Source organism: Lepidochelys olivacea (genome assembly GCF_965140295.1).
Source record: "Lepidochelys olivacea isolate rLepOli2 genome assembly, chromosome: 2".
NCBI lineage: Eukaryota > Metazoa > Chordata > Testudines > Cheloniidae > Lepidochelys > Lepidochelys olivacea.
This window is the reverse complement of record NC_140412.1, coordinates 161,477,807-161,502,690: the sequence shown is the minus strand read 5'-3', so window position 1 is coordinate 161,502,690 and position 24,884 is coordinate 161,477,807. Positions and strand designations below refer to the sequence as shown.

The 24,884-nt window shown below is 42.5% G+C and overlaps 1 protein-coding gene across 4 annotated transcripts in view; it reads right to left on the bottom strand.

The window, feature by feature from the left end:
• EPB41L4B (erythrocyte membrane protein band 4.1 like 4B) overlaps window positions 1-24,577 on the bottom strand; it is a 246,643-nt gene extending 222,066 nt beyond the window's left edge. For 3 of the 4 annotated variants that reach the window (XM_084619648.1, XM_084619649.1, XM_084619650.1), the window contains exon 1: window positions 23,968-24,577. In XM_084619648.1, coding sequence (XP_084475774.1) covers window positions 23,968-24,255 — 288 coding nt within the window. In that variant the 5' untranslated portion in view covers window positions 24,256-24,577. The remainder of the gene's footprint in view (window positions 1-23,967) is intronic. The other variant, XM_084619651.1, reaches the window with a different exon arrangement.
• Between the last annotated feature and the right edge of the window lie 307 nt (window positions 24,578-24,884).

Sequence of the window (24,884 nt, the reverse complement as noted above, 5' to 3'; positions counted from 1 at the left end):
ACTCTCTTACCACTTCAAAAAGTTATTTTTCCTCCCTTGGTATCCTGCTGTTAATTGATTTCTCTCATTAGACTGACCTCACGTTTGGTAAAGCAACCCCCATCCTTTCATGTATTTATACCTGCTCCTGTATTTTCACTCCATGCACCTGATGAAGTGGGTTCTAACCCACAAAAGCTTATGCCCAAATAAATGTGTTAGTCTCTAAGATGTCACAAGGACTCGTCGTTATTTTCCCTCTCTTGATATTCACCCTTTCTTGACAACTGTTGAGAATAGGCCACTTCCACCTTAACTGAATTGGCATCATTAGCACTGACCCCCTGACTTGGTAAGGCAACTCCCATCTTTTCATGTGCTGTAATATTTACACTCCTTTCTGTATTTTTCACTCCATGCATCTTATGAAGTGGGTGTTAGCCCACAAAAGCTTATGCCCAAATAAATTTGTTAGTCTCTAATGTGCCACAAGGACTCCTTGTTGTTTTTGCTGATACAGACTAACAAGGCTATCACTCTGAAACCTATTCAAGGTAAAGTATCTTATAACAGTGGGTTTACTCCAGTTGTGAGAAGATACTTTCTCCTCCAGTCTGAAGGGTGAAGGAAACTAGAGAGCAGTGGAAAGTTACTGAAGCAGGACAAAGAGGCAGGTGACCAAAGCAAAAGGTTATAAAAGGATTCACAGGAGAAAGATTTACAGGGAGACATAGAGGAAGTTTGGACAGGAAGAAAGAGATGGACTGGCCATGGTCAGAAGAAGCAAGATGACTTAGAGACAGGCTCCACATTTCTGAAGAGAAGTCACGAAATGGCAGTGGAAGGATCCTGAATCCCAGAGGGCTCTGATCCCAGCCCAAAGAATGCCCTTCAGTGTTGAGGAAACTGAGGCAGAAAAATGTGTGTAGGATTTATTGTTCTTGTATAGATCTGTGTATTTCTCATATGATTAAATAAGTGCAATAATGTGTTAGGATTCTGTGCCCCGTGTCTGTGTGTTCTCTACTACACCTACCACAGAGGTAAACTAGAAGGCTCATACCTTTGGGTGGCGTTCTGGAAGAGGGCATGTATAAGCTACAGGGGACTGCGAGGAGTCAGCAGTGGTTCCAGGGTGCTGAGCAGGAAGCCACCTGATCTAAGCTCTCAGGAAGAGGTGCCAGTTCGATCTCTAACAGATAGTGTGCGTAGGGACCCAAAGACTGGGGCAGCGCCTGGCCTTCCTAGAAACCCAGGGATCCAGCAGCACAATTCCCCTCACAGCAGTCTGGTGAACTCCTACTGGGGGAACAGACCAGATTTGTGACACAGGGTGGATGGGACACAATCAGTACATAGTGAAAGGATGGTACCATACTTAACACCAATTAATGATAGTTTTATGGAAAATAGGACTTGTTGAACAAAAACTGTACATACTTTTTCATAAGAGTACAAGTTTTCCCTGATAAAATTAATGACAAATGAGATAAATCAGGGATGGTCTAAGTATACTCAGTCCTGCCTCAGCATGGGGGAAAAAGACTAGATGACATCTTGAGGGCACTTCCAGCCCTACATTCCTATGATTCTACATAATATACTTAGCCTTCTTTAAGGCATTTGAGTTAGTCCTGCATGACATTCTGATAAAAAGTTAACACTATACAATCATCACTGTAGCCCATATTAAGTGGATTAAAAAACTGGTTAACCGTTACTCAAGATGGTTCCCAATTTACAGTTACTTATGGGGGCATTGCCAGTAGAGTCCTGAAGGGATCTGTTCTTGGCCCAGTACTAATCCATATATATAAATCACATGGAAGAAAGTATAAAAACCATTGCTGTTAAAATTTGTAGAGGATACAAAAATTGTTGGGAGTGGTAAATGTGTACATGTCAGTTAAACAGGACAACTTGGATTGCTTGGTAAGGTGGGCTCATTTGAATAAAAGGGGTTTAATTTAGTCAAAGGCAAGATCATGCATCTAAGAAAAAAACAGTAGGTCATACTTACTAGATGGGAGATAGAATGGCTGCATTTCTGGATCTTGAAAAGGACTCAGTGGTAATGTTAGGTAACCAGCTGAACATGAGCTCCCAGTAAGATACTTTTTAGAGTAGCAACTGTGTTAGTCTGTATTTGCAAAAAGAAAAGGAGTACTTGTGGCACCTTAGAGACTAACATTTATTTGAGCATAAGCTTTCGTCAGCTACAGTGGCTCCCCACTGTATTTTCCACTGAATGCATCCGATGAAGTGAGCTGTAGCTCACGAAAGCTTATGCTCAAATAAATTTGTTAGTCTCTAAAGTGCCACAAGTACTCCTTTTCTTTCAGTAAGATACTGTAGCCAAGAGAGCAAAGGTGATCTTTGGACGAATAAGCCAGGGAATATCTAAGTAGGAGTAGGGAAGTGGCATTTCCTCTGTATGCAACATTAGTGAAACCACTACTGAAATACTGTGTCCAGCTCTGTGTCCATACTTCAAAAAGGATGTAGAAAATTGGAAAGGGTTCAGAGAAGAGATAAGAATTATTCAAGGTCTGGAAAACATGCCTTATAGTAAAAGACTAAAGAAGTTCATCTATTTAGCTTACCAAAGAGAAGGTTAAGAGATGACTTGATTATGGTCTACTAATACCTACATGGAGAACAGAATTCTGACAGCTGAGAGCTCTAATCTTGCAGATAAAAGCATAATGAGATTTAATAGTTGGAAGCTGAAACTAAAACCCAGACGAGGCACACATTTTTAATAGTGAGAGTAATTAACTGTTTAAATGATTTGCCGAGGGACTTGGTGGCATCATCACCACTTAAAATCGTTAAATCAACACTAGATATCTTTCTAGAAGACATGCTCAAACATGCAGATGTTAGTGGGCAAGGTTCTATGGCCTGAGTTATGCAGACCATCTGACCAGATGGTCACACAGTCCCTTTAGAAAGGAAGACAGAAAGAAACAGATGAATCCCCAATTCAGAACCAGTTTGTATACAAATCCATCCATTTTGCTGGATTCCTCTTCATACAACAAATTTAATGTGAATACTGATATTTAAAACCATCAACAGGAGGCAATGTCCATTTGATTCATTAACTGACTCCCACTTCACATCTTAGCTCTCTCCGACTACTCTCACCAACATATGCTAGCATCAGACCTCTCTGCCTCCCAGGAACCAAAAGCCACATTCAGATGTTATGGACCTACTGTGGGAGTGGGTGGGTGAGGTTCTGTGGCCTGCAATGTTGACAGCTTTCCACTGGAGAGAAAGTTTGGCAGAAATGGAGCCATAACCCTGTTGTGATTTACGAACTCTGCCACTTTTGTTGCAGATTCTCTGTTTTAACTTCAGTCTTTACAACCTAACTGGTTTTAAGGCTGAAGAAAATATTGTTCTCTATTCAGCTTGAATGGAAGCACACACATTTCCCTTTCCTAGGTATCTATTCAGGAACCAGTCTAATGGGCACCATGAAGATACCCTAATGGTATCTCAAAAATATTATATTAGTTTATCCTGAACAACCCACTGCTGGGGATACTGTAAGCTGTAAAGTATCAGGGGGTGGCCTTGTTAGTCTGTATCCACAAAAACAACAAGGAGTCCAGTAAAAAGAAAAGGAGTACTTGTGGCACCTTAGAGAATAACAAATTTATTAGAGTATAAGCTTTCGAGAGCTACAGCTCACTTCATCGGACGCATGAAGAGACTAAATTGGTTAGTCTCTAAGGTGCCACAAGTACTCCTTTTCTTTTTAAGGATACAGACTAACATGGCTGCTACTCTGAAAGGAGTCCAGTGGTACCTTAAAGACTAACAGACTTAAACTTATGCCAAAATAAATCTGTTAGTCTTTAAGGTGCCACCGGACTCCTTGTTGTTTTTGTGAGCTGTAAACCACTGTGTTACCCCTCTGCCTCAGCAATAGAGAGTTTTGCTCGAGATTAAACTGTGTCCTTAGCTCCCTGCCACAACCAGCATGTCTTGCTCTCCAGCAAACTCCTCAAGGCTCTCCCATCCCACACCTTGCCTAGCAGGTAACAATCAATGAATTCCAGCCTCCAAGCTCCTCAGAGAGGTTTCTCTGCAACATACAGAAGATATTATGTTTTGCTGCTCTGTTAAAGAGAGAATGCATCAAGACAGAAAGGTTTACAATCAAATAAAAGTGAAAACACACGTATAAAACTTAATCTAGCAAGATACAGTCTTTGTTCAAAATGGTTTCTCTCACCTCCAGTCTCCCTTCTGGCTTTTTTACTAGCTGGCCTTGCCAGAACCTATCACTGAGATCAAATCACTTGATTTCTTTGTCTTCTTAAAGTGAAAAATTAAGATGGTCTGTCTGCTCTTTATATCCCCAAAGAGACTGTCTTTGTCCTACAAGTCAGGACAGCCTCCTGGAGATTCAGTCTACTGTCTCTCTCAGGGGTGCAGGAGCCATGTTAATTCTTTATCTCTCAAGTTCAGGCTGAAGATAATCCCTGCTGGTTTTGCCTGATAGCTTTGTTTACTGCTAATATGTAAATTGCGGTAAACCCACATTCCTTTGCTTAGGACAGACCTGTTTATCACCTTTACCTAGGCTAGACTGTCCTCTTAAACATGTTCTAGTAACGTTATACAGAGGGAATTCATAACTTCACATATAAGATTAACACATGCATTTTAAAATTATATTACTAACCAACACGTTAACAACTTTCATATGATACCTCACAAGGTATATTTTGTACAAATACTATTGCAGTAGTCTGTAGGGTGTGAATACATGGATGCCTAGGGTCACAAGTAGACTGAAGCAAAGGAGATTAAGTGATTTACCCAAGATCACACAAAGTACATGACACACTATGAATTTACTCTAAATTTTCTACTACCCAGTCCACTACCTTATCCACAAGACTATCCTTCCTCTCAGAGACACCCACAAGTACCTTCCTCCAGCCTCTCTACAAATAACTTCCCTTTGTAAACTCTGCCCAAAACCATCCGTTTTACCTGGTAATCTGCTCTCCAAGGCCTCAGCCACAGATACTGTCTAGTTACTATGCTAGAGGCCAGGGCTCTTACTATAAATCTCAAGGAATCAGAGGCTTCTGATAAAAAAACCCATCAGTTTAAACAGATTTACAGTGCAGTTCTAATCAGAGGAGTGACTATATAAAATATGGCATCCACTTACTCAGCAAATCTGTTCTGCATGTGTATTCAGAAACATATCTGCTGACCTCAGTGACTAAAGTTCTTACTGCTCTTTACAATTGCTAGTCTTGCAAAGCCAATACACTAAGAGTGACAGCTAGATTCTATTCCTTGTATATCAACAGAATCATTTATTAAATTCTAAATCAGCTAGATCTATACAATTCTAACTGAAGGCAATGGAATTGCACAGGTATTGCTGAAGGCAACTTTGAATAAAGTGGGTTTCCAAAGGTGCAAATGAGAACTTTACTCGCTTTATTAGTAATGGCATATGAGAAGGCAAATGCCCACCTTGACTTTTAGATCACACCATGAATTTACAGGGCTGTTCACAAGTAAATAGATTTTGCCAACAAACAAGACAAGTTTAATATAAAATTAATACTTAGCAACAGGGAACCTCAGGATTTCATTGTTTACAATTGCTTTTCATAGAAAAGTCACTTCACCAATGGCATAGCTGACAAGAAGCAATTTCTTAATAACACTGCATTATGCTATAATACGCCTGGTGAAATGGAAGAAAGCAACTATAGCAGAGCAGCTGGTGCCTCAAAATTACACTTCAGAGAGGCTTACAATTCCTGTTAACTTGGACTTTTGAGAAGAAGTCTCCTCTCCTTGGATTACTGAATATTTGGCTATTGAAACTTCTGCTGCTGCACTCTGGGTACAGACAAGCTCAGTCTAGCTTAGTAACCCTTATGAGCTGCCTGTTCTGTCTCCTGATTTTGCAAGGGTGTTCCAAATCTGCTGAAATATTCTATGAGGAACAGCAGCTATACCTGATTTTTTAAAAGACGGGGGGAAAATGAAAAGAAAGGGAGTGAAGGAGAGGAAAGACTTTGCTTTGTCCCCTTCCCTTTCTTCTTAGTTTTAATTTTAATTTTTTTTTTAAAGCAAGAAGTTGCTGCTCAACTGGAAAAAAAAAAAAAAAAAAGCCTTCCAGAAAGTCACTATCACCAAACTCTGAGAGCCCTTGCTAAATAAAGAAAAAAATCTCTTCACTTTTCCCATTCATTGGAATGTTCATTTCCTCATGTGGGAAACCAAACCGGCCTTCATTCTTCTCTTTCTAACAGAGTTGGACAGAAATGCACTAAAGCTTGCTCCGCTTGTGCAGACTGACTCATGGTGCCCTATGGATCTGCACATCTGGGAAGAAATAGTGACTATTTCCTTGCATAGGCTAGAACCAAGGTAGCTCATTCTGGTGATTACATTATGACTGATATGGAATTATTCAACAGCTAAAACAGCATTAGCTATGTACTACCTACTGCTGTTTGAATGACAGCCTCGAGTACCTTAGCTTCCTTGCCACACATACTCCCTTAGGGCTTGTCTACACTTAGAACGCTACAGCCGTCCTACTGCAGCTGCGCCATTGTAGCACTTCATTGTAGATGCTGTCTGTACCAACAGGCGGGGTTCTCCTGTCGGTGTAGGTAGCCCATCCTCCCTGGGAAGCCTGCCCCTCCTCCGGCTGGGTCCCTACCCAGTTAACCCTGTGGGGGTTCGATTTGCTCAGTCTGTCCTTGAGCTTGGGCCACTGGGTCCGTATGTGGCCTCTCTGCCCACAGTAGTAACAATTCACGTTCTGTTGGTTCCCTCGAGCAGGTCGGTTGGTCTTGAGCTTCCCCTGGAGAGGGGGTTCTCCGCATTCCCCCTTTGGGGCGGGAGGGTTTCCAGGGTGACTCTCTGCACCATGGTGGGCTTATTCTTTTGGGACTCCTCTGTTCCACCCCCTGACTAGCTGTCCACAAAACTCGTGAGCCAGCTGCCCTGCAGGTCCTCTGGCTTTTTGTCCACCAACCATATCCTCAGGTCAGATGAGCAATGTTCATACAGGTGCTCCAGTACAACCAGTTTAACCATGTCCTCCTGTAATCCACCTCCCCAAGAGGTGGTAGCTACGTCAACGGAAGAAGTCTTCCGTCAACCTAGTGCAGTCTACACTGGGAGTTGGGTTGCCATAGCTACATCTCTCGGGAGTTGGATTTTTCACATCCTTGAGAGATATAGCTAATGTAAATTCTTAGTGTACACCAGGCCTTAGCTAGTTGCTTCTCTGAAGCCATTGAACAGGCTCATGCAGCACTAAGGAAATTGCTGATCTAACCTGAAAATTTACATCTACATAGCTTCGTCTCTCAGGGGTGTGAAAAATCCACAGCCCTGAGACATATATGCATGCCAAACTAACCCCTAGTGTTGACAACGCTAAGCTGATGGAAGGATTCTTTGTTGACCTAACTACCGCCTTTCATGGAGGTGGATTAACTACAACAATGGGAGAACCCCTCATCACTGTAGTGAGCATCTTTACTGAAGTGCTGCTGTAGCTGTCCCGCTACAGTGTTTTAAGTGTAGACACAGCCTGAGAAGTCAAATGCTTGAAATTTTGCTGTCCTAAACAATTCTGCACCTTTTACACAGGGATAGACATGCCGTTTTCCAAAGTGGGGCATTGTACGAGACTTCAAGAGCTGCTGCTTCAGTTTCTCCGCCAGTACACGGTATCACATAATAAGTAGCAGCAAACAGTAAGTTTCATCTTGACACTCTACAAACTATTAACAAATTAATCCTTGAACCCACTGTGAGACAGGCAAGCTATTATCCCATTTTACAGACTGGGAAGTGAGGCAGAAAGCTTGTGACTTGGCCTGGCTCACAAAAGGAGTCAAAGTAGGGAATTAAACTAACAAATTCATCTTTTAGTCTTCTGCATACACCACTAGAAATTGCGTACATTGCCCACTGCTCAAGAGTCTGACCAAATTAAAAAAAAAAAAAGACTTAAAATGTACATTTATTAGACGTTCATAGGAAGTATAGGGTTTATAGAAAAAAATTCTGCACTTGCAGAAATAGTAAGATACTGTCAGTACTTTACACAGAAAATACCTGTTTAGTGGGTGAGTTTCTCATTCATATTTTCTCCTTTTTGAAACACTGTCTTACTATTTATTTTCTCAGTTTTTCAGGCCATATCACACACATGGAAGTGCTGTTAATTGATTTTGTGGTTTTTGTACTAACAGTCAGTCACAATACCAAACACAGTTCTCTTTCTGCTACAAAGAGAAGTTTCATTTTTAGAATGTCAGAACATTTTTACCCAGCTAAAGTAAAACAAACGAAGTTCCCCTTCCTTGTCACAACCATATCCTTAAACTAAAGAAAGAAGGATCAGCAAACAATTATTATTCAAATAATTGAATGCTTTATTAAGTATTCTCTCCTCATACGTACAAGGCAAATAAACCTTAAAATGTGCTTTGTGTCCTGCATACCTCAATAAAACTATACAGATCATAAGATAATCAAAACATCTTCTGACAAATTTTTATAATTATAGCAGTCAAACAGCATTATTTCTATTTAAAAGCACTGAAAATTTTATTTTTTCCCCATTAACTTCAGCCTACTTTATGTTGCAAAATACTTGGACAACACTTGTGCCAACACAGTAATGTTTTTTCCCCATTCTACCCTTTTAAATAAAGGCTTTTTAATACCATGTAACGAACAAGCAACAAAGAACATAAGCTTAACAATAGCCTCAGATTTATAAAGCTTTATGTATCACAAAGAAAAATTTTAAGTATATCAAAAAACTACCTCCTAATAAAGCAGACAAATCTGGGGAGTCCAAGAAAAAGACAAGGAAGATGTAGGTGGAGATAAATAACTTGATGATTTGTTTCTCATATCCAAGTTCGGGAATGCTTCAAAACATCATACAGGAGAGGTATTTCCAGTAGGGATAAGGAGGTTTTAGTACCGTTATATAAGGCACTGGTGAGACCTCACCTGGAATACTGTGTGCAGTTCTGGTCTCCCATGTTTAAGAAGGATGAATTCAAACTGGAACAGGTACAGAGAAGGGCTACTAGGATGATCCGAGGAATGGAAAACTTGTCTTATGAAAGGAGACTCAGGGAGCTTGGCTTGTTTAGCCTAACTAAAAGAAGGTTGAGGGGAGATATGATTGCTCTCTATAAATATATCAGAGGGATAAATACCAGAGAGGGAGAGGAATTATTTAAACTCAGTACCAATGTGGACACAAGAACAAATGGATATAAACTGGCCACTAGGAAATTTAGATTAGAAATTAGACGAAGGTTTCTAACCATCAGAGGAGTGAAGTTTTGGAATAGCCTTCCGAGGGAAGTAGTGGGGGCAAAAGATCTATCTTGCTTTAAGATTAAACTCGATAAGTTTATGGAGGAGATGGTATGATGGGATAACATGGTTTTGGTAATTAAATATTCATGGTAAATAGGCCCAATGGCCTGTGATGGGTTTTTAGATGGGGTAAGATCCAAGTTACCCGGGAAAGAATTTTCTGTAGTATCTGGCTGATGAATCTTGCCCATATGCTCAGGGTTTAGCTGATCGCCATATTTGGGGTCGGGAAGGAATTTTCCTCCAGGGCAGATTGGAAGGCCCTGGAGGTTTTTCGCCTTCCTCTGTAGCATGGGGCACGGTTCACTTGCTGGAGGATTCTCTGCTCCTTGAGGTCTTCAAACTACAATTTGAGGACTTCAATAGCACAGATATAGGTGTGAGGTCTTTTTTAGGAGTGGTGGGTGAAATTCTGTGGCCTGCATTGTGCAGGAGGTCAGACTAGATGATCATAATGGTCCCTTCTGACCTAAATATCTATGAATCTATGAATCATAAGATGCTAAAAATGTATATTATGCAGAGCAGTAATTTTCTTACATATCGGTCTCTCAAGCTATATCAGTTTGTCAAGGGACTGACATTGGGACATGGAGTCTTACCACTAAGGCTGTGTCTATACAGTACTTGAGAGTTCAGTGGAAAAAAAATGCCCCACCAGGGCTAATACCAGTTCAAATAAACTAGTAGGAGCATTAGTGTATAAGTTCCAGCAGTTTCTAGCGTTTTTAAACACTGTTATTCCCTACTTTGCAGAGAAATTGAGACTAAATAGAAGCAAGACTGTGAAGCACTCAAATATTACGGTAACTGGGGGGGGAACAGGGGCAGGTAAGTATACCACACAAACTCTGTGGTGTAGACAAGACTTCAGTAGCTAGACTGAATCTGGAACAGGTCAGTAGTGACCAACAAGCACTCAACAGCAGTTGAATGGCTTATATGTAGGGCTGCACAAAATTCACGGTCCATTTTGGTCAATTTCACGGTCATAGGATTTTAAAAATCATAAATCTTATAATTTCACCTAATTAAATTTGAAATTTCACAGTGTTATAATTGCAGGGGTACTGACCCAAAAAGGAGTTGTGGAGGGGGAGGGGTCGCAAGGTTATTGTGGGGAGGGGGGTGTTGCGGTGCTGCTACCCTTACTTCTGCGCTGCTGCTGATGGTGGCGCTGCCTTCAGAGCTTGGTAGCTGGAGAGCAGCAGCTGCTGGCCAAGATCCCAGCTCTGAAGGCAGAGACACCGCCAGCAGCAGCGCAGAAGTAAGGAGGGCCTGGTCTGGTATTGCCACCCTTACTTCTGCGCTGCTGCCTGCAGAGCTGGGCCCTCAGTCAGCAGCCGCCACTCTGAAGACAGCAGTGCTGAAGTAAGTATAGCATGGTATGGTATTCCCTCTGAAGGCAGCACAGACGTAAGGGTGGCAATATCATGACCCCCCCAAAATAACCCTGTGACCCCCCCCCGCAACTCCCTTTTGGGTCAGAACCCCCAATTTGAGAATTGCTGGTCTCTCCCATGAAATCTGTATAGTATAGGGTAAAAGCACACAGAAGACCAGATTTCATGGTCCATGACGCATTTTTCATGGCTGTGAATTTGGTAGGGCCCTACTTATATTAAATGATCTGCTGATCTCAGTCCGGCTCCTAGTGGACTGGGATCCACATAAAAGAACAGTTGCCAAAATTAATGTCTTTGCCAACTGAAAGTCTCAAAGAGGCAAGGGACATGGAGGTGCCCCATTCCCTCCACAAAAAATGGTTTCTACTTCCTCATAGCTCAGGGCCATGCCACTTTGAAGGTGCTGTGAGAGCACTTGCACTGCCTCTGCCCATATTATCATCAGCTACCTCTCATGAACATCAGCAGTAACTTCCAAACCAAACCTATGGTTCATCATAATCAGCCACATCAATCCATTTCTCTTCATCAGTTGTATATGGGTAGGAGTCAGATGACAATCTGTCCTCTTCTTTTTTTTAATCTCTAGACTAAAATAACCACTCTCATGAAGAATGCAGTTATGGAAACAAAGGTTTTGTTACTCATAAGGGCCCAAATTAGCCTCTCTTCCTTCACTAGTCAGGCATTTGACATAAGACATATTAAGAAAGGCACAGTACACAACAGTAAACAGAAGCAATACTTTGAGAACTTATACATCATCATTCACGTTAGGAACTCGGATCACTTTACAGACACTAATTCCCAACACCTTTAAAGTCTTGGGCCCATATTATAAAGGACAAAGAAAAAAAAAACAGAATAAAGGACTAGCCCAGTCATACAGCAAGTCAACGAGAGTAAGGAACAGAACTCCAAAGCTCTACTAGGAGTTGAACTCAGAATTCATTGCACAAATGCAACGCTCATGCCTATATAAAGCCACCTTGCAGCTAGGAGCGAAGCTGAGGGCTAGACTTGGCAGAGTGCTGGGCAGAGTGGAGGACCCATCACAGTCTGAGGGAACAACAGAACCTTCCTCCCTGCAAGGAGGCGGCAACAGCAAGTGTAGGCCAGTAAGACACAGAAAGGCAAAAAAGGAGATGCAGGATAGCAGAAAAAGTAAGAAATATAGTAAAACACTTATCTTTTCAGGTCGGTATTTGACTTTTAGCTATTGAACCAAATCATCATCAACACCATCAGAGTAGTAGTTATATCCAATAGCAAGAAATGCCTTCCAAAAAGTGTATTTCTCAAAAAACTGCTATATTTTAAAGGTGGGTTTTTAGGGCAGGGAGAAGGGGATAAGTAAAGGGAGAAGAAAGTGTGAGAGGATAGATTCTATGAGACAAACCTGAAACTAAATCTGTCCTCTATTACACCGACTCCTCCCCAGACCTACAGGATTTCCATCATTCATGCAAGCAGAGTGGAAGCAACAAATACCTGCTCAGCTATGGGTTGTTTGGATATTGGCCACTATGCATTATGGAGTGCAGCCTGTTCTGGGGTTATGAACCCATAGTTAAGAGGAGAAACACATCTACCAGTTATTTGCCTAGTTTAAAAGAGAATAGAATCATTCCTCACTCAGTGTCTACAAGCAAAGTTCATTATTGAGGGAAAACTTTTACACAGTAAGTAGGCTGAATGCAAAACTTACATACTAAAGATTTGTATTCTACTGAAGAGATCTTTGCTGCAGTATTACTATTGCATAAAGTACTTGTGTTTTCGATTCCACTTGTCATATAAGAAAATCTTTCATCTGGAAAGTGCAAGGTCTCATTTTCATGTTATATCACATGATTCCAAGTAATTACTAGTAAATATGGAAAAATACACAGTTGTTTTTTGTTTTGTTTATTTTCTTGTAGAGATGATCTGCCCCAAAGATAAAGATTTGTTACGTTCAGTGTTGATAAATTACTCTCTGCTTACAGACGTGAAAAATGTTTACTTACAAAAGACAGACAGACTTTGGGAAATTAAGATTTTTTTCTTATTTGACATCACAGTAGAAAAGGTCCAAGATAAAATTACAACATTTACAAACAAATGATAAAAAGAAAAGGAGTACTTGTGGCACCTTAGAGATTAACAAATTTATTTGAGCATAAGCTTTCGTGAGCTACAGCTCATTTCATCGGACGCTGTAGCTGTAGGTCATGAAAGTTTATGCTCAAATAAATTTGTTAGTCTCTAAGGTGCCACAATTACTCCTTTTCTTTTTGTGAATACAGACTAACATGGCTGCTATTCTGAAATTAATGACAGTTGATGAAAAATATTGATGGACAACCTCAAAATGAGAGATGTCCTGCAGCATGAGACAACCAAAAAATTCTATTCTGGCCAACTTAATTTAAAATTATTTATTAGGTGCCAGACAAGCTGCCAGCCTACATTTAGTGAAATTAGTACAATTAGCATCACATCATACTTGAGGCTGCAAATGAGAAGTGGCTTCCTCACTCAGCATATGTCTACACGTACAGTGCTACCGTGGTGCAGCAAAACAAATGGGTATTTTCTAACCAAGCCTGATAAGTTGCTAATTCCTCCTGAGTCCATGTTTAATACAAATAAGCAACTTGGGAACAGTATGTGTCTAATTAGGAATGATTACAAAGAGACATTGTGAAAAAACATTTTCTTTCCACACAGCCGTATTTGAAATCCAGTTCGTCCCCTGATAAGTTACACTAGAACATCTTTTAAAAAGTAACGTTATTGTATTGTTTAGTTCCATGGATTTTTCAGTCTTCCAAGAAATATAATTTAACTGAATGTTGTGATCCCCTAATATATGTCCTTATGCCTTTTTGAGTTCTTGCCCTGCATACGATATTTATCTGACTGTAAGCTCTTCAGTCCGGGGACTTTAGCACTGTATCATTCGGTTTTTGTGTAGACCACCACCATGAACAAGCGTATATAAATAACAGATATATATAAAAATACTATTGGGGAAAATATAACAACAACATTTGTTAGTGTATTCCAACAATATATTTAACCAGTAATGTTTTCTCCTTAAACCAGATCTTAAAATAAGTCATTATTTTTCTGAGTCTCTGTGGTTCCAAATGAACGAGGGAGCAAGTTTAAGTTCATTAGTCATATATTATTCATATATTAATATGCATATTACTAATATTTACCGTTTTATAGATTGAGTAGATGTATATGGCACTTTTCTTGGTACAGATATATTATTAGGATGGAAGACAAATTATTAAGCAAGTTTATTAAGGAATAAAATAAAAGCTTTGGTGGCATGGTAAGATCACCAACAATGGACACAGACTGAACACCCAGGCAGACCAGCTAGAGATCAATCCAGGTGGTGTTTAATTTGCAAAGAGGTTATGTCCCTTTGGGGTTTGCCATGATGATGATATGGCACTTTAACAAAAAAATAAATATACAGAAATAAGCTCCTCACAATGGTCCAGGGCACATTTAAACTGATGCTATTTGTGATAATACATAGAACAAAATAAGTCAAACACACAACAGATGATAGCCATTTTAAACACTTCATTATTTCCCCCCGCTACTTCATGTTTTTAATACAAAAGAAAGAAGGAACTTTGCAAGGTTTGCATGAGAAAACAAATGTTTTGCAGAAAACTCTGTTTCTTAAGGGGGTTACAAACGCTAACACAAACCAGGCAATGCAATACCAGTGCACATAATTAGTCAAACTGCAGGCTTGATAGTTCTCCTGGAGCAGGCTAGTAATGTCATGCATTATGTTTACTTTTTATCTCAGGGTGGGATCCACTAGTTGAATTGTGTGCATTTTTGTCCCATGTGTCTAAATATGTCATTCACATAGTTCTCTTAGTAACTACCAGTGAAGTAATCAATCAATGAAAAGTGTGTGTTTTAAAATAAAAGTGATAAAGGGCAGGAATTATTTATTTGATTGATTGGTCACATAGATCTGATGTTTCATCAACGTGTGCTCAATCCATACTAATCCATGGAATCCACATCTGCTGGAATAATGGAGACTGAGCATTTTAATCAAAGTGGTAGAACCAAGGGGCCTGCATCACATCAGTGGAGCCCACTGTGGATCTGCTGGGGTTTAGGATTCCTGCTTCCCATCCCACAGCCATGAAAATCCACATCAGGGCTTTGTGTGGAAATGAAGGGATTCTTTTGCCTTTGGGAAGGGCCTGCAGAAGAAGTAGACAGATATCATATTTCCTGTGGTTCTGACAGTTGCCTCGGACTGTAAAATGGCAAGAACCTTGCAGGGGTCTCATCTGCCCCCTCTTCTAAGAAAATATTGATAAGTCTGGGTAGAGACAGTAGAACCGGCCACCCTCTGATGCTCCTGATAGTCCTCAAGTGGCAGATCTCGTCCAATTCCCTAACCCAGGAGTAACCTAAATACCCCTAGAGGGGCAGACCACCACTTGTAGGATGTAAATGGAAAAATACAATGTGGGGGAGGGTTGGGGGAAATCAGTTGACTCACTGGGGGAGGTGGGCAGGAGACAGCCACTCAAGACAGAAGCCACTGTTAACCAGAGTAGGTCAAAGTGCCATGGCCATGTTGTGAAGCAAGAAAGGGAAATAGGATGTTAGCACTGGGGAGGGGGACGAACATGGAGGGAAAGAGTCTCTGAAAATAAAATTACAGGGAGCAAACTGGAGCCTCCATATGATGACCACTGCAAAGAGTTGCCAACAGAAGCACAGCTTCAGGGTGTGTGGGTAGGAAAGAAAAGGTGGAGAAGGCAGGCAGAAACGCAAGTCCTAAAGAAATCCCCATCCTCCTCCCTGCATCCTTGTCTCCTTCATCCATTTTGAGTTCAAAAGTCTCTTTTTCTCTGCTGGACCAAACCCTTCACCTCTACCCTCAGTTTCACATATGCATGACTCACCCTTTGCTTCTATGTTTATCCCGTACCTCTTTCATTCAAGAGCTGCCTGCCAGCTACTTCCTCTTTAACTTCAAACAAGCATTTCCCCAAGTTATGAAACCCCACCCATTGCCTTCATCATCTGCTTCCTCAGCTCTCTCCTTCCCTTTCCTGCTCCTCCTGCTGTTACAGGAGAAGATAGCTCCCACTGACTTTGGCTTTTGCCCTTTTCACTGAACAGAAATTACTTTTCCCTACCCACACAACTTCTTCACCTTTCTGTCACCTATAACACTGTAAAATACCACCTGTTCTCCTGCATAGGCTTCAGAGATGCCATGTTCTCATGGCACTCTTTTCTCTCTGACTGATCCATCAGTGTATCTTCTTCTTCCTCCCCCCATGCTTTCTGCTCTCTGCCACTGTCTCTCAGGACTCCTCCTTGGTCTTCTCCCTCTACAGACTACCTGGAGTGACCTCATACAGTCTCTTGCCTTCTATCACCATCTTTGTATTAATGAATCCCATATTTCTCTCTCCAATCCCACTTTTCTCAGACTCATTTCTTCCTCGATTGCCTGCTGCCAACTTAAACAGAAAAGCGTTAAAATTGAACTCTCCAAACTTTCTTGGAAACTTTTATTTCTCAGCCGTTTCTAGCATACCCCCTTCCCTATCCCACCCCCCGGCTTCCAATTATGGTGTTATTTTTTGGATGCCTCTGTCGCCACTCTTAACACCCTCCCCAATTCTTCACCCACACAGACACTGCTATTTCTTTCTATAAAAATACTTCTGCAAAATCAGCCTTCTCCATCCACAACGCAAAACTTTTTAAGTTCTTCAACTGAACTGGGAGCCTAAAATGCAGCACCAAAAACTTTACGTTCAAAGCTGGTTTTTTGTTTGTTTTTTTTCAGAGCAGCAGCTGGGCTTGGAGAGGGAAGGAAAGAATGGCATCCTTTTTCAAGTCCTACTTTTAGCACCCCATCCCCTAGAAATATACCTATAGCTACCTTCTTCCCTATACTACCCTCCTCAGCCTCGTCCCCAGAAAGAAAGAGATGTTTCCTTCCCAGGAACCCCAAAGACTTGCCTCTCCGCAACCAACCACCTCTCCCTCCACACTGTCCATGTATTTCCAGGAACATCTTCCTTGCCCTCAAATTTCACCCTCCCTCCCCTTATGGCCCTCAGTGGCCATCACTTCCTCAAAACTATCCTTTCTACTCCTATTCTCCTGACCAACCTACTCCCCAAAACCAGTTCTTACCTCTCCTTAATCAAAGTCAATTACAGTTGGGCACACCCTCACCCCAAGTCAAGTTCTGCCATCCCCTACCTACTTTTGTGGAACCTCTTTCTGCCTCCTTTCTCTCTTGTCCCAACTCCTCCTGCTGCACTGTGGGTTCTCCTTCTCCCCTTCACATGAAGGCTACATGGCTCTAGCTCCCTGCTCTCTCTTGCTCTCGCTCTCTCAATTGCCTTCTCCCCTCCTCTTAAAGGAGCAGCAGCTCAGATGTTGCTTTGCTCTTCACTCCCCAAACCCCAGGAATGGGGGGGAGGGGAGCTACTAGGGAGACATTTTCAATTTAGACTCAAACACTTTTTCTTCTTAACATAGACCCCATCAAAGGACGCACTTAAGAGCATCAGGGCCAGAGGCTGAACACTAATGGTGTATTCAGCAGCCTGGTCTGAAGAGTGACTACAGAAATGGCGTGAGATGGTTCCATGTTTGTCTAAAGGAAATTATTTCCATATCAAATGTGCTCAATTTACAAATAAAATGATGTGTTTTCTAACTGCCAGCCCTGCAAACTTCCTTCTCATCACTCATAAGGATGCTGCCTCTTCAACAGTTGCACAAGTATTGCAGGTAACTTAAAGGTTGTGTTTGCAGGCTTGTTAATAAAACAATATGTTTCTGTCAAGTGAGCAAATGTTACACAGAATCAGACACAGAACAAACATGGAAACAATTCCATTTTACACAGTTACTTTTCAGAGCAGAACTGCATTTTAACCTATTGTTTACAAAGTGCACAAACAAGTCTCCATTTTCCACCTCCTTCCAAATATCTACACCCTCCATCATAGAACCAAAGACAACATGCACTTACCTTCATCTTTCAAGCACATTATTCTAATTATTCCCCTTCCCTCCCACATCAATTGGCAAGTTCTCTAGTTCAACTGTCAACTCTTTGTGGCAGAGACCCTCTCATCATCTTAAGCTGTAAAGCACCTAGCAAACAGCAAGACTTATACAACTAAACAAAAAAGAACAATTAAACATCATGTTGTTATTGAAAGAATTGATGTTATAAAAGAGAAGCCAAAATAAAATACCACTCACTATAACTGTTTTACTATACTGCTGCTGTAATATATTTAAAGTATTATATATTTTAATGTGCACTTTTACAATTGATGGTGTTCATATACTCTGTTGTAAATAGCAGTACAGAGTAATACGAAGTGCTACGGATGTAACCAAGGTTGTAGAAAAATACAATAAAGTAATTAAAGATTATTGTCATGAATATACTCAAGAGCAGAGTTACAGTAGCATGACTGACTTTAAACATTATCCTATTTGAATAGGTAACTATGCAAGCCTAGTGTTCCATTAATATTTCTTGCATTTCATTTTTATCCGGTTGTCAAAAAGCAAGGTCTATAACGAGAGACACTGTAATTTTGGTGAAAGATAAGTTTAAATGGGGTTTATTATTGATTCATATTTATTTATTAATTCTCCACTTGTTACTTTATAAGAAAGGTGTTATTTAATAATATAGTAATGTGGTCCTAAAAATAATAATACAAAATTATTCAGCTCAGAGACAAAGTTGAATCAAAGGGTCCTACTGTATATTAGTAGGTTTCACTACACATTTTTCTCAAATGAAGGAGTTTATTTTTTACAAAAGTTCTGCTCAGAAAACAAATTAAAAGTGTTATTTTGACTCCCTTTCTTCCCCAGTGCTATTTACAAATTGTATCAAGTCAGCTGCTTGGCAAAGAATAAACCAAAGAGAGGACAGCAATAGCAAAGAGTTTCTTAAAACACCAAAATGTTATCTTACATTTGCATTTGATGTAAACAATACAGTTTACACTATTGTTACACAGTTACACTAGCATAGCTATGATTACGTTATTCAGCCAAGAAAGGGATATGGTACCATAAACACGAATGACTAAAAGTAGGAAGATATTTTTGTGATCCCTATTCTAAATGTTGCTATAGTAGCTGAAACAGTCATTAAAATACCAAAGTAAAATACCAAGTACCAAAAAGGAAGGCACAGAATAAAACAAAAGCTATCCACTTGAAAACATTTCATTCATTTAAAGTATTATATTTGTCTTTTCCATTTATTTGATCACTAAACATAATATTTTATAACACACCACACACCTTCTCTGTAATTATATTCTTGAGTATCCAAGAGATTTCTTTATTACAGCAAGGTGATTGCTAGTGAAGGAATGTTTATGACGGACTACCCTGAACTGACAGCTAGAGCTTTATAGCACAGAAGTAGCCATCTCACAAAAAGTCTTATGATGAAAATGCACCAAATTAAAAATGTAGGTCCGATTTTTAGAAGTTCAGAGCATCCACAACTTTGACTAAAATCAACACAATCTCTGGGTACTCAGCTTTAAAAGCCAGGCCTTAAGTGTCTTCATTTCCACTTGTGGATCAGACTCCCAAAGCAACATCAACATATTTTGTTTTTCTATTCTCCATCTTTATGCTTGTATATAAAAGGTATGGCATCACCTGCAGATGCTTTTCTTGTGTTAAGTCATGAGAATTCTGAAGCAACCCTCTGAGAAGAAGAAATTATTATTTTGATAGCAGTGAGCAAATAGCCTTCTACCCCCCCCCCCCCAACAGCTGAGGTTGCAAGGCAAAGACCAAACAAATAATAGCCTCTTGTACCAATATGACAACACAAAAAATGCTGAATATGCTCTTGAAGCTTAATAATATACAGCAAGAGCAGGAAAAGGCCGTTTTGATAAAGGTCCCTCCTTCCCTTCTCCCACATCAATTCATATCAGACATTCTAGATTTCGGATGTGCACATATGATATCTGGTCAACAGGAACTAATGACACTATTTTACACTCTTTCCCATGGGCAATCACCCCACAGCAATAGATCTGGTAAACTGCCACTCACTTCTTCACAACATATCTAAGCTTAACAGCATCTCTAAGATTCAATACGGGGCCCTGAGGAGTTGTGGGTTTAAGAAGCTAGCTAGTGCATTATTCTGTTTAGAAAGAATGCTTTCAAGGTACATACACATTTTTGTCTTAAAGATTTAAAAGCAAAGGGAAAGCATGTATCAGTAAGTAATCCTCAAAATGTTACATAAAAAGTTTAAAAAAGGAATTGGCTGAAACGCTCAAAAAAATATTTTTTTTTACTTTGTTTAGCTGAAGGTAGTGCAAAGTCCAGGAGAAAGTAAAGAGAGCAGTAATGAAGAAAGCTTGAGCAGATTAAAGAGAGTGGAAGGGGATATATGAAAGAGTGGAAGAGAGAGATACAGGCCAAGTTATGGAATAATTTGAAAGTAGCAGCACCTTAGGTTGTTCACAGAAGAAAAGGAGAACAGAGGGCAAATGTTCAAGGCAGAAATGGATAAGAAGAGAGAGAGACGATCAGGTACACAAGAAAGATAGATGGCTTTGGTGACAATATTTTGTACAGATTGAAAGAAAAGAGTGAGGAAAGAACAAGTGGAGACCACAGAGGTGGTGATTATAGAAAGTGAAAAGTTAGCAGGACTTGGACAAAAGTGTAGGCAATAAGATTCTCAATTTAAGTGTTATGCCAAAATCTTAATGTTTACCTCAGAACATTACTGAAGTCAACCTTACCAAATACCTACACAGTTGCCTATTTTAGACAGCTGGTCAGCACAATAGAAAACTTAAAGCATCACTGAAAGTAGAGTCTGACAAGGTGTATGTTTAAGGGAATCTAACTTGTACTAAGGGAGGAATTTTAGGGGTTAAAGGTTAACAAGGCAGGCTAATAAAATTAGAATTTTATATTTTCCCCTACAACACATATTTCCTGCCATCAGACAAACAAGGAAACCAATCAGTCTTTTTAAAAGTTGTAAATGTTACCCCCCAAAAACCCTTTAATCCACTATGCCGTTTCAGGCCCTAGTCTTGTAGACACTTGTATAAAGTTACACACATGCGAGCAGTTTGTTTGCAGGACTGGGGCACGGTTTGTGCAAGACTGAGAAAACTGCAGTGCAGTACCTGTTACCAATATGCATGGACTGGAGCAATGCCTCTTTCATAATTTTTTTAATCATCAATTTGGGTGTTTTATGAAAAAGAGAAAAAGCGTGGAACAGGTAAAGATACCAGCTAAAATAATCTTCTACTGAGTTAGGTAAGATGCTAACAATCATTGTGAGCTCCCATAGAGTCCTCCACCACAACCTGCTGAGCAAAAGGGAGAGTTGTCAGAAGTCCCATACACCATCTGAGGACAAACACACAATAGCCATGACATACTTTAACCCATTGTTTACAAACAGTTATGTTTACTTGGTTTGAGCATTACAGTATTAGCCTGTGTGCTTTTCATTCTTTATTGGACCACATAACTATTTAAATTGAGATTTCCTTTTATTTTCAATCGTAAAGAAGCAAGGAGCATGCCATTATTACATTCTACTCAGAAGACATAGAAGAATTACTGATTCGATGCAATTGATCTGGTTTCAGTTCAGTCATGTTTTAACACTACGTTGTCTGAATAAACATGATCTTTAACAATAAGCAGGCAATATATATGTTAGTTCAAATAGAGTATAGCATTGAACTAAATATTTATTGATCTTAACTACATAAACTTCTGTAAGTATGTCCTTAATATATTGATTTTACCCCGATTACTTATTAAAATTCTTCCTTAGAAAACATTTTTGCTCAGCAGTAAAATTAGCACTATAATAAACTGTGACTCAGACCCAGAACATTATTACCTCTTTCCTCTAAGAGATACCAAGATTTCCACTGTCTTCAAAAATGATTAGTTTGAAAGGAAGAGAGGAATTAATAACATTATCTTAAGCGAGGCAGATGCTCTGCAAGCTTCCCCAGATGTCTCTACCTGCACACCCTAAACCTGACCCTCAACACTGCTATTTTCTCTTGAGCAGAGACCATCATGGTGCCAAATTCTATGCTGGTTAAGTGTGCACACAGCATAAGTGGGTGCACACAAAATGAACAGTCAAAGGCTTACAATGAAAAATAAATATTCTGGAACCAGGTTTTTTTTTTCATACTGTTGAAATTAAACACCTTGTAATTAACGATACTGTTAAAGTTATTGTAATATAGTTTTCTACCCTAGTTCATAGAGCACCAAATATATTGTAAAGGGAATATTTCTTCTCATTTTGTTACTACAATTGACTATTCAACAAAAGAACTGCAAACTCTGAACATCAGTTACACAAAGTGGGTGGGAGAAAGAGAAGTATATCTAGATCTCTGGAGTATGTACTTCTTACATATCTCCCAGAAATTCATATGGAAGTCTTAAATCTTTAGTCTTACACTTATAAGCCATTAAATACTTTCAATATTACTGTGATTTTAAAACAATCCCTGAAGCCATACCATGTACAAATATAGTTAAATTGAAATAAACCTCACTGATGGCAAAAGAAGAAGCCAGGAACAAGTTTCAAAGTTTGTAATTTAAAAAAAAGGGGGGGGGGGGAGCATAGCCCAAGAACAACCAAAAAGAGAAAGCCAGGACTTGCAAAATGTATTATTAGATTTGCATTTCTTATACCACAGTACTTAACTCCCAGAGTTGGGTGAGCAGCAGCAGCTCAAACCAACCCAACTATGGGCTGTCAAGAATTCAATTTTCTGTTAAAGTCAAGGCAGCAGATCACAGTGGATTTCTCAGCAGCACGTTTGAGAGAGGTGCAGAGAATGCAGCGCGCAGCCGGGTCAAGCCCAGGGAAGAGAGACTTGTCTGTACAAGAACCCGAGGACCCTTGTAGAGTTACCTATGCCGCTACTGCCCCTGTGTATTCACCGCAGAGAAAAGCACACACACACACACCCCAGTGCAAGAGAGATGCCTGTGCGGGACAAGGAGAGAATTACGCCTCAGCCACAAGGTACAACGTTGGCACAGCCTGACACAGCAATCCTGCAACTTCAGTCGGAAATGTCAGCGTGCACCTGGGTGTGTGACATTATCAGGCCTAATAGGGAGCCGTTCCTGCACTTTAGACAGCCAGGCTTAACGCCTGCCAGGAAATGCAAGGAAGTTGGGGGGAGGAGGGGGAAGAAGGTTACTCGCTCTCTCCCCTCCCCCCCCCCCCAAACAGCGCTGCACGGCGAGCATTAACGGCGACCCCCATCCCGCAAGCACAACACGCCGCTCGCGCTAGGCCAAAGGGACCTGAACCAGCGGCGTGACCCCAGAAACAAGCCCGGCTCTTTGCTTTCCCCTGCAGAGCTACAGGTGCGGACTGTGAGCGCAGTGACCGCCTCCTGCTGAAATGAGCCGGGGCTGGGGGAAACAGGCAAGATAGAAATCCCAGTGAACAGCTACAGCTTCCCCCGCCCCCCACCATCCCCAGGCCCCTTGCACCGCGGGCTCCCCCCTCCCCCAACACTATCGGGGGAGGGGGCGCAAACGACATTAACAAGAGCACGAATCCATTACAATGTAGCAACTCAGATGCGCGGGGGAGAGGGGGAGGAGATGGCGGCTCCCCCTGCCTGTGCAGCAGGCCCGCGCCCCCCTCCCTATCCCCGAGCCCAGGGATCGTGGCAGCCCCGGGGGTGAGGAGCAGGAGCAGCTCACGCGGGGGAGGGGAGCAGGTGGGTGTCTCCTCCATACGCACTGCCGGGAGGGGAAAGCAGACGCGGGTGGTTTGTACCGAGAGGAAGGGGGAGCCCCCGGGGAAAGGAGAGGGGCAAACAGGAGCCGCCAGGCTAGTTACCTGGCGGGCAGTACACAGAAGGCACGCTGGGGGGGGGGGGCAGGGGCGTGTCAAGGGGGCTCCCCAAGGGGCATGTTGTTGGGGAGGGAGAAGTGTGCACGCAGGCAAATGTGTGTTACTCGGGGGGGGGGGGCTGTACAGGGGCATCGTCATGGCATTGGGGAGGGGGGGGACTACGCTGGGGGTGGGCTGCAGCGCGGTACTCACCGGCAGCTCCACGTTGACGTCGGTCCCGTCCAGCAGCAGGACCCGGCACTGCAGCGCCGCTTTGCTGTCCCCGGCCGCCGGGATGTGGACAACGGCTCCGGCGCTGTGCCCGGCTCCTCCGGGGTGCGGGGAAGAGGGGAACCCCTCCGCGGCGGCGGCTCCTCTCAGCCCCCCGTCCCGCTCGTCCCCAGCCCCGAAGGCGCCTCCTCGCCCGGCTCCGCGTCCAGCCCCTCGCCCGTAGCGCTGCATCGACCGCCGGCCAAAGGTCCTGCGCAGGAACCGCAGCATCCTGGGGGCGCCCTACCCGGCTGCTCACACCCCAGAGCCCGCAGCTCCGCGCCCAGCCCCGGGGAGCCTCCCAGAGCAACCCCGCAGCACCGCCCGCCGGGAGCCAGGCACCGGGGCCAACCCTCGCCGGCTCCCAGCTCCGCCCTCTGCAGCGCCGCCCGGCCGAGGGAAGGGGGCGGGGGAGATGCAGCCCCTCCTGCAGCGGGAGCCGCGCCGCGGGGCGGCCAGGGGGAGCTGCCGCTGCCGCTGAGGCGGAGCGCGGTGCAACCTGTGGCGGCGGTGGCGGCGGCGGCTCCTGGGGGAAAGGTCCCGCGGCGGCCGCCCGCGCACTGGCGCTGCTCCCGCCCGGCTGCCGCGGGGTGCTCGCCCGGCGGGGCGGCCGGGGTCCCACGGGCTCCCCGCTCCGGCGGGGCGCGCGCACGGGCTCCGAGCGGGGAGGGCGCCTGCGCCGGGCCTGCCCCCGCTCCACCTCCGGCCAGGGAGGGACCGGCGGGCCGGGGAGGCGGAGGAAGGTCCAAGCGCAGCGTTTCACCTGCGAGCTCGGCAGCCCGCACCTTGCTGCCCGGCGCACGGGTCAGGCAGCTGCCTGCTGCCCTCTGCTGGCCCTCGCTGCCCCGGGGAGGCGCCTG